This window comes from Syzygium oleosum, unplaced genomic scaffold (assembly GCF_021117445.2).
Source record: "Syzygium oleosum isolate NSW1041296 unplaced genomic scaffold, Sole_v2.1 Sole_v2.33, whole genome shotgun sequence".
NCBI classification, from domain to species: domain Eukaryota; kingdom Viridiplantae; phylum Streptophyta; class Magnoliopsida; order Myrtales; family Myrtaceae; genus Syzygium; species Syzygium oleosum.
In genome coordinates this window covers 2813380-2824112 of record NW_026607517.1, presented here as the reverse complement: position 1 = coordinate 2824112, position 10733 = coordinate 2813380, and the positions used below count along the sequence as shown (strand labels likewise).

The 10733-nt window shown below is 42.1% G+C and overlaps 1 protein-coding gene across 1 annotated transcript; it reads right to left on the bottom strand.

Annotated features, from left to right (window-relative positions):
• Window positions 1-297: 297 nt before the first annotated feature.
• LOC115672427 (probable amidase At4g34880) lies at window positions 298-2825 on the bottom strand. The gene is made up of 5 exons (XM_030594232.2): window positions 2210-2825; window positions 1654-1868; window positions 1325-1567; window positions 1030-1222; window positions 298-814 (listed from the first exon to the last, which is right to left on the bottom strand). The coding sequence occupies exons 1-5, from the start codon at window positions 2756-2758 to the stop codon at window positions 458-460; spliced, it is 1557 nt and encodes a 518-aa protein (XP_030450092.2). The 5' UTR covers window positions 2759-2825; the 3' UTR covers window positions 298-457.
• Window positions 2826-10733: the final 7908 nt, after the last annotated feature.

Here is a 10733-nt window from a genome sequence, read left to right as displayed (position 1 = left end):
AATAAGTTTGGACAATTTTCCCAGTATTTGTAGACTCTTTGTTTACCGTGCAATTTGAGTCTCTTCAACCAATGATCTTTTTTGTGGCCAAAACGGAATCTGTATTTTGAGTACTTTAAATATAATTTCTCAATTCTCAATTGACGTGCTTCACTTTTTGTTTTGGCAGAGAAGTTGTGATGAAGGCTTCGATGGACTGTGGGAGAGTCATTGGTTCATTGGTAGTTGCATCTACGGATATAAGAACAGGAACGCATGAACACCACATTCTAAATCGTTATTGTTTGACAGTCTCACTTCTTAATCCCTGTAACTTTTATTCACCGCCAGTCGGTATGAACGCGGCTGCTTATTCCTTTGTTGCTTCGTCACTTGGATCTAATCCAATAACAGAGAAGCACCACACACGCAAGAGCTCGGACCGAAACACATACATTAACTCGATAATCATCAGCGGTCACTGCTTGAACGGAGGAGGCCTCCTGATCTTGGTGGCTTGCTCGAACCCGTAAGCGATTTCAATGAGCGTAGGCTCGGAGCCTCTCAAGCCTCCAAAGCAAATCCCAAAGGGCACTCCACCCTCGTCATATCCGGCGGGGACGTTTATTCCTGGGAAGCCTCCGATCGCAAGAACCCGACTGACCAGATAACCAGGAGTCACCAATGCATCCAACTTGTTCTGCCTCATTAACTTCTCAAACCCGCCTCGGCTCAATTTGTCCATTTTTCGCCGTGCCAATTTCACGGCCTTGTCGACCCCATTCGTGGCTTGCGCAGTGAGGAACAAGTCTTGACCGTACTCATCGATCTTTTCCTGCAAGAAACGGCCATTTTGGTGACTAAAATTAGAGTCACACCGTTCGCATATATCTATGCTGTAAGTTGCAGATGGGGTAAAAACGAGAAATTATTCAGCGCATCCCTGGTAAGGGTCTCTGCGCTCTTGCTTGAGAACATTATGTGATTCTAAGTGATGTTGAGTCGATTAAAGACGGTGATATAAATTGCTATGTAATAGTACTAACTCACCTCACGCTTGTGCTTCTTGTTGAAGGCAATTACATCCGCGAGGGATCGGACTGGTGAGACGACCAAATCTCGAAGGTAAGTATTCAGGGCTAACTTGAACTCGGCCGACATCGCTACATCTTCACCGCTATTAGAGTAGATTTCACTGATGTTGGCCAGTTCCAAGTGGTCCAACACTACAGCACCTTGTTTCCTGTCCATGAAAGGAATGAAAATATATGCATATATTATATGTCAGCTTAATTCATTCCAAACTTGAGGAACTAATGGGTATTAATATCACCATCAACTCTACCTCAGGGTGCTAAAATGGCTCTCAAATGCTTTGGCGACTCCAGGTCCTGAGAGGTAGTCGAAGTAAAGGGTCCTAACGATTCCGAGTCTCTTGCCTTTGAGCCCGTCGGCTTTGAGAAATTGCTTGTAGCCCCCTCTCGGGATGTACTTCGACGCTTCTCCCGTGGCTTCAGCATCATAAGGATCGAACCCTACAATGACATTGAGGACGTCGACGGCATCTGCAACAGTCCTGCACATTGGCCTGAGAGATCCCACATATAGTGGTTAATACGTTTGGAGCAATTTCCGTGAGTATAAAGAGTGTCGATGTGTTTCACCGCGACTTACCCAACAGTGTCCTGTCTGGGAGTGATGGGGACAACCCCACCTCGGCTCGTCAAGCCAAGGGTGGGTTTGATGCCCACCACTGAGTTATAACTGGAGGGACACAAGATTGAGCCGTCCGTCTCTGTTCCCAACGACACCGCCCCCATATTCGCTGCCACGGATATGGCCGACCCGCTGCTTGACCCACAAGGATCCGCCGATAGATTGTATGGATTCTGTGTTCCATATGCATTAACTTTAGTCATCAGATAATTAGATTCAAAGGAGGCGTTCCTTCTACTATTATGTCGAATCTGCCCCTTCTAAGACAAACAGCTCAAGTGCTTCATAAGCAGCTATTATGGCGCAATCACTAGCTCATGATTTTACTATTTCCAACAGATTCTTGTAATGATTGATCCCTGTGCTGTGGCACTTTCCGAATATTTTTTTCACAAAATGCAACTCTAAGTATGGAGGTATGATTAAATTAATAGCCTCACACAAAAGCATTTGAGTTTGTTAAACCTTGCAAAGATAGACAAGAATAGAAAAGCGAATCGGTTGTTTGGCTGACCTTTCCCTGGCCGCTCCTGGCACACCATCCACTGTAATCACCAGAAAACCGATAGTGAGCCCACTCGCTCAAGCTCGCCTTCCCCAGCAACACGGCTCCGGCCCTCCTCAGCCGAGCCACCACACCAGCATCGCGAGGCACGACAGAGCCGAGAAGTGCGAGTGAGCCCGCCGTGGTGTTCATCTTGTCTTTGGTGGCTATGTTATCCTTGAGCAGTATAGGGATCCCGTGCAAGGCAGAGAGCGAGCCACGTGGCTTCGCCTTACGTTCTCGGTCCGCGCTATCGGCCTGGCGCAGCGCATCCGGGTTCACCTCTATGACCCCTCTGAGGAGCGGGTTGAGTCTACGAATCTGGTCGATGTAGAACTTGGTCAGCTGCCTTGAGGTGAGTTTGTTTTGCCTAAAAGCGAGTTGTAGATCGTGCGCGCTCGCTTCTTCGAGAGAGAGTGCTTGAGCTAGAGGGGCGGCTCGGAGCACGACTAATACAATGGCTAAGAGAATGAGAAGCGCTCGTGATTGAGATAAGGCAAGGGGAGGTCCGGTAGCCATAGTTTCACTGCTCTTCGAGGTTTGGGTGAAGTTGGGGACGAACTCACAGCAGATTAATAAGTAGGAGAACGACAAATCAAGGGGCGAGTTTACATATCTCAATTCAAAGAGCATACAATCAAGTGCACACCACACGACTGGGCCACTTGCGTACTGGCTATCGGGGTTCCAGTCCTGCACGCTCTGTAAGAGGAAGACAAAAAAACAATTGGTGCGGGGTTTCAAATGTTCACACCTAACCGAGTGACCTTGTAACCATTGGCGTTAAAAAAACAAAAAATGAAAAATGACAGTCACCCGGTCAAAAAAAATGGGCTTGAAAAAAAAGAAGGGGGGCGGCGGGGGTTGTTTTGCACGGGCACATGGACCTGATCAAAGCTGGATTAACTTTCTTTAATAGCGCACGGTAAGAATTTCGAACTTTTTGTTCATTGGAGGAAATTTCAAAACCGAGCTGTGAATTAGGATCTATGTAAATTTCAGTTTGCTGGATTCAATCTTGGAGTTGCTAAAACCGTGAAATTATATCGTAACGAGAGTTCAGGGTGTCGCAGAGCCGTGAGATTTGACGAAAATCGATTCTGAATTACGGCTTGGTCGGAGCGAATTTTTAAAATTTCGGCAAGCAAACTACGCGTAGCGGACAACAATGAATAATTGCTTTGAGCGGGCTTTTCCTAAGCACGTGGGAGTTGTTTGATTGTCAAATAAGTGTAGTTTAATCAAATCTTCACTAAAGAAGTTATTTGCTTGATTTTTTATTTTCGTTTCTCGCTTAATTTATATAATTCAAGTTCGTCGGCTGGAGTAGCTTTCCTTGTTTGGTTTTGGCATTCCATATGAGTGGTGCTTAATTTTTATGATATATTTGTAAACTGATGTCTTAAAAGTGGCAGAAATTTGATATAATATGAGTTATGAAAGACCATATTCTTGCATATGATAAGTTGAAATGGCATTGGAATGCATTGTTTGAAATAATTTGACGTGATCATTTATGAATGTTTTGAGAAATGCTTTGTGAAAGGAATTACCAAAGGTTATATGTATTGATTTATGAAATGTTTTATGAAGTGTATTCTATTTTGTCGCGACCTAAAAAAAAATTCCTCATTTTTCGGGCTAATGGATTATTAAGACTAATCTTAACTCGGGCCCTCCCAAGCCCTACCAATTCGCAACTTAGAGTTTAATTTTTTAACATGCAAAAGTTTTTATGCTCGGAGTCGCCACTAATCAATTTATGGTAGGTTGATTAGAAACCTAAATAAAACATAGAGAGATATGTTTTATTCCTACGAACCAGAGATTCTAAGCCCGGGGACTTGATTACGCTAGATCTAGTCTAACGCCCATTCGGTACCTTTTCTTTTCAAAAATATTTTGGCAGGCAGTTTAGATCCATTTCAACTTAATTACTAACATGTGAGGTATTCATGCGAGTGCGCAAACCACCAATTTAACACCCAGAAAGCATTAAATAAATTACAAGTTTGGAAGAATTACTTACCTGGAAGCAACGTAAGCATCTGCATTGTTAGCTAGAAAATCACATTGACACCCTAATATGATTTCTAATTAACAAGCAATTCACTCAATTCTTTTTTTGGATTTTCACTTATTTAAATGAAATCTAGCCTATATGCAATGACATGCGAAAATGACATGCGATTAATGCAACCTACATGCAAATTATATGACACGCGACGACGTGACCTAATTCTAATGACAGACAAATGATTTATTTTTGGTATTTTTCAATGAAATTCGAAATAAAAAATGCCAATTATCTAAGCATGCAATTTTAGACTAAAGAAAGCAAATTAACCTATTCTAGAACACTCTTTTTGGTATTTTTTTTATCGAAATTCGAAATTAAAATCAACCCGAAATGAACTATCAAGGTTAGAATAATATCTAATTAAACTAGGAAACAAATTACCCTAATTCCTAATTTAAATTAGAAATTATCTTATCTTTCTAGCAAATCTTGGTTGTCCTATTCTATTCAAAAAAATGTTATCTAGATATATTCTAAACATGCAACATTATCTTCAAAGAAATCAATTCAAATTGCATCTAATCTTTTTGGCTTTTCTTTTAAAGAAACAAAATCAAATAAGAGATAAACACCACCATCAAATCAATATCCACAATTCGCAAAATTTTTCTTATCAAATTTAAATGAGGCAAAGAAATCAAACTAACGGTCATATCTATAGGGTTATAGATATCGACAGAAAGTTGATTGGTCAAATTCGGAAAGCAAATAAAATCTATTATCGTGTCCAAGTGATTATGGACAAGATAACGATTTTCCGTATCGCCGCGTATCGTACCTTAGGGATAAGTTCAAATAGTCATCCAGATACGTTGCTAAATTAGGCAAAATTCCTAATTTTAAGTGTTTCAAATATTGCGGATATCCCAAATATTATCCTAAGATTTAGCAATCCACCAAATAATATCCACGAAATATTCAAACACCGAAAACTTAAGGAATTAAATATTTCAAAAAATATTCGGATAATGATCTTTCTTAATTTGCGGATATTTTCGAAATTCGAACTTGCGGATCGGGATTGCGGATTGCGATGAGCGGCGAAACAGTGGCCGACGGATCGAGACGGGCAGTGACTCACCGCGGGACAGCAGCGGCGGTACTGAACGAGCTTGCACGGGTCGACAATAGCAGCGACGAGTGGTCTTCGGAAGTCACGGAACAGCAGCAGCTCACCACGGGAGGGCGACGAACGTCGGGGATGGCAGCAACTTCGGAGGATGTCGGCGTTGTGGTGGGACAGGCGTCGCACGGAACGCAACCAAAGGAACAGCCGGCGTCGGGGTTGGCCTCGTGCGAGCAAGGGTAGCGACCAGCAGCAGCGTTGGTGTGAGTGCAGCGGCGACAACAGCAGCGGGATTCTCAAGCGCCGCGAAGGAAGCAGCAGCGGAACCTGGGGGCAGCAACTGTTGACCAAATTTCCACGAACATGGACCAGTGGAATTGCTAGACACCTGGACTCTTTCTTCAACTTCACGTGGGTTTGTCTATTCAATTACCAAACACGCTTGATTTGACCGTGTTTGGCGTTGATCTAGGCTCCTCCACTGCTGGTCTGGACAGCAGAGGGACGCGAGCGCCGGCAGCAGCAGCTGGTGCAGTGGTAGTGGATCGTCGGCAGCAACGGGAGCAGGCTTCGACCAGCAGCAGCTCGGGTCACCTAGGGACGGCAGCGGGTAGCAAAGGTGACGCAGGGCAGAACAGCAGCCGAGCTCGGCGGGCGCTAGTCAGACTCGGTGGCGGAGGCAACGTGGGAGTGGCAACAGGGGTGTCGCGGACACGATGGAAGGGCGGCGTGGCGGTGGTTCACACACGCGCAACTGACTCTGTCTCTCTCTTTCTTTCACTGGCGTGTTCTCTGAAATTTCTGAACTTGAAAATTATGAGCGCCCCCTTGATTATGACGCATAACGACATATTTATATCGCAACCCTAGGTTAATTAACCGGGCTTCCTAGTCTTAATGGGCTTAGGCTTGGGCTTAGATTTTAATTTAATTTAAATGGGCTGAATTAATTAAGGATAATGGGCTGAATTAAGCTCAAATTAAAACAACCGAGCCCGTTTGACTTGTAATTCCCGGCCCTTGCATTCCAAGCGAGCCGAGTCTCGTTCGATGAAATTTTAAGCTCATTCGCCACTGCCAATCTGATGCAAAAAATGCAATTAAATTAAATGGACCTCAATTATATGTTTATGCAATTTAAATATTTTTGTTTAGGGGTTAAAAATTTAATCCCTAATTTTCTATGCAAATTACACTAAATGATACGCCAAAATTTAGGTGTCAACATATTTGATAAATTGAATTGTGAAAGGTTATATGTTTTGGTTTGTGAAACTAATTTATAAGATGGATTCTAAATTTGATTTGTGGATATTTGGAGGATGAGTTAATGGTTTGATGTTCATTGTTGCTACATTTAGAACCCTTTGAGGGTTTGAGTCTGCATACTATTTTCAAGACATCCCTCTGGGCCGAATCACCCGCTGATATAGTTGGAGACCTTGCCAATGGGGATCTTGGTCGCCTTTTTCATAGAGCGTTAAGCGTGATCATAGTTTAATATTGAGCACTAAATTAATTAATTGAATGGACTATTGATTTTTGATTTGATAGTGTTGATTGATATAATACGTATAAAATTTTTGTTAAAAATGATATAACTCATTTTTAATATTGCACATATATTATACATTTAATTTGGTTAAATGAGTTATTGGTATGGTTTTGTAAATATGCATAGTAAATGCTCGATTTGCTTAGAAGAGATTTATATTACTCACTGGACTATGATTGTTCATACCATTCATCATAAATCTTTTGAGTTCTTCAACTAGAGACAAGGAGAACGGGAGCGCTATCAGCAGGGAACTTTGGGTAGTTTGATTTTTGGTTTTGAGTTGAGATAGATGTATATGTATAATGATAGTTGTTGGGTTATTAATCTGCAAAGCTGTCAACACCTCCCTTAAGTGCAATAGATGATCCTCCTCGGTCTTACTATAAATCAGGATATCATCAAAATAAACTACAACAAATTTGCCAATAAAAGATTTCAGAACCTGATTTATAAGCCTCATGAAAGTGCTTGGAGCATTAGAAAGTCCGAAAGGCATCACTAACCATTCGTACAACCCCTCCATTGTTTTGAAAGCTGTTTTCCATTCATCTCCGGGCCAAATTCGAATCTGATGGTATCCATTCTTCAAATCCAGCTTCGAGAACCACTTAGCACCGTGCAACCTATCCAGCATGTCATCCAATCTCGGAATTGGAAACTTGTAACCCACGGTTATTTTATTAATGGCCCTGCTATCTACACACATCCGCCAACTCCCATCTTTCTTAGGAGTCAACAAAGCCGGAACAGCACATGGGCTCATGCTATTCTGAATGTGTCCCTTTCGTAACAACTCTTCCACCTTCTCTTTTAGAATCTCGCTCTCTTTTGGACTCATCCTGTAGTGCGGTAAATTTGGCAGACTAGCATCAGGAATTAAGTCTATATGGTGCTGAATATCACGCATAGGCGGCAACCCATCTTTAATCTCTTCAGGCATCAGTTCGCTAAATTCCTTCAATAAAGGCTTGACTGCTTCAGGCTGCTCCTCCACTTGTAATTCAGCCTCAGTCTCAATTGCTTGTTTCACGACCAGCACGTGAATCTGTCGGGTCTCCTTAACCTCAGCTTCAAATTTCCTCGTAAGGGTAAGGAAATTATTTTTAGTAGCTTGTTTTCCTTTGTTCTTCAATGGCAGTAACGTATACTTCACTCCATCCTTCACAAGGTTATACTGATTGCTTCTTCCCGAATGCTGAGCATCTACATCAAATTGCTACGGTCTCCCAAATAACACATGACATACATCCATGTCTACTACATCACAATATAGCTCATCATGATATTTTCCAATGGAGAATGGAATTTTGCATCGTTCAATCACCTGAATGTTTTCCGCTCCAGATTTAATCAATCCTAACGTATAGGGATTAGGATACTTCTCCACGGGTATTCCCAACTTCTTCACTGCCTCCTTCCCAATAATATTCTCCATGCTTCCACTATCAATAACCACAGTAAAAATTTTTCCCAGAATGGTGCACCTGATTCGGAATAACTGATGGCGCTGCGAATCATCTTCCTGTTTTGGGGCCAACATCATTCTGCGCACCATACAGTTTACTTGCTCCTCTTCTTCATCTTCAAAATCATCATCCTCACCATCCGGCGCACAACAATATCCATCCTCCTCCTCTTCTCTCGCTACTACGTTTACGGCCTTTCTCTGAGGGCATTCATTAGATCGGTGCCCAGGCTGATTACACCTGTAACACTTTATCGCGGCTGGTTTAGCATAAGGGTTAGGATTCGCAGTTCTCTGTGCTTGCGCTCCCTTATCCCTCGCATCGTTCATAGGGCGCTTTTCTACAGCCTCATCTTCCTGATTTTGCCCTGCGTTAAAGCGATTATTGAAACTGCTCTTCTCTACCGAACTGCTACCTCGATAATTTTCGTAGCCTCTTCTTCCCCTATCTTGCTGCATCAATTCTGCCTTCATCGCCATATTCTTGGCTTCAGTTAAATTTCACAAAAAGTGCACTCCAATTTTATCTCGAATGAATGGTTTCAAACCATCGAGATATTTGGCCACCTGCTGTCCCTCCGTCTCTAATAAATTATTCCACTCCGTCAGTCTCATAAATTCGGCCGTATACTCATGCACAGTCCGATTGCCCTGCTGGCAACGTTGGTACTGCTGGAACATAATCTACTCATAGTCGGGTGGAAGGAATTCTTGCTTCAGCAGCCTCCTCATCCTAGTCCAAGTTCGAACTCTCTCTTTCCCTTCTCGTTCCCTCCTATTCTGTAATCTCTCCCACCATGCAGACGCACCCCCCTTTAATCTACAGGCTACTAATCGCACCCTTTTCTCACTAGGAGTCTCCATATAGTCGAAAAATCTATCTATATGAGCAAGCCAATCCAGAAATTCTTCTATGCCCAGACTTTCATTAAAATAAGGAATATCGACTTTCAATTTAAAGTCGTTACCTTCACGATCGTCGTAACGTCGTCTTCCATCTCTCCGATCATATCCTCTTTGAAATCCTCCATGATGATGTCTACCGCCATAATCAGCACACTTCCCATAAAAAATTTCAGTTTCTTCTTCTTCCGAACTCTCTAAAAACATAGGGTTATTCTTCCTGCGGACAAGAACATGCCTATCAACAGATCACTGCGAGCAAGATCTGCACCCGGGCCTCTGTCGTTCCGCCCATTCCGGTTCACATCAACACCGAGACCTTCGAATCGTTCTGTTAACTCGTCAAATCGTTCTTCGAAACGACGAAGACTTTGATCGAATCGTTGATCCAAGCGTTCCATTAAACGCTGCTCCAAACGTTGCAGCGGGTCGTCCCCAAGGTTTGGGGCTCCAGTCTCCTAAGCATCGTCACGAAGACCACCGCCAGTCGCCATAAGCTCTGATACCACCTGACGCAGCGTTCAGTGAATAATTCAAGCAAAACTTTGCTTAGAGAGAAAAATCTCGAAATTCAATAGTGATGATAATAATGTTGTCTTCAAAACAAACCCTAAACACCCTTTTATAGGGGTTAAACCTAATTACAATAGGAAACCTAATCATAATAGGAAAGTTACCTAATCTAAATTGAAAATCTAATCATAATAGGAAAGTTACCTAATCTGAATTGGAAACCTAATCATAATAGGAAAGTTAATAAGCATCAAATAGCAAAATTACAAAAACGACCCTTAAAACTAACTCATAAAAAAAAACTAAAATAATAGAAAAAAAACCATCTAATCGCATCACCGTTTCGCTTTCCGTTTGGACTTCTGTTTGTCCAATCGGTTCAAAAACGAACCACTAATAAATTTCGCATCAATAATGGAGGTATTGAAAGCAAAAAAATGGGAAACACGTGTGCACTTTCGATAAGAAAGGGAAAGAAGCAAGATGATCAGGCACATCGTGATCGCTAGGCAGAAGTGAAATATGATTGGGACGAGTGAGATAAAGCACAAATACCTTGTTAGTGTTAAAAATCATCAAAGTTTGGTTGAATTTTCACTGTAACAGGACGCAGACATGACAAACTCTTAAACATTCCCAGGATATTTGTAGAAGGGCCTTGTTTTACACTGTCACAGCCTAGATCATCTGTAGCTAATATATCAAGCATGGGCTAACTAAAACATGTGTCCAGATTCAAAAAAAATATGATTACGACATCAACTAACTAGAGCTTGTTTACATTGCAGCAGCTATATGTCGAATACCCTCAAGAAACAGATGTTACACACAACGCTTAACGGAACAGTCAGACCAGATATTAGATAATACGAAATTGTACCTCCTACCTCTACACTAGTTATAGACATG

Excerpts from the sequence above, each read along its gene's own strand:
- LOC115672427 (XM_030594232.2), bottom strand. The coding sequence starts at position 2,758 with ATGGCTACCGGACCTCCCCTTGCCTTATCTCAATCACGAGCGCTTCTC. Across the intron at positions 1,869-2,209 it reads CCAGGAGCGGCCAGGGAAAG|AATCCATACAATCTATCGGC; the intron begins GTCAGCCAAACA and ends TATGGAACACAG. Across the intron at positions 1,223-1,324 it reads AGCCATTTTAGCACCCTGAG|GAAACAAGGTGCTGTAGTGT; the intron begins GTAGAGTTGATG and ends TTTCATGGACAG.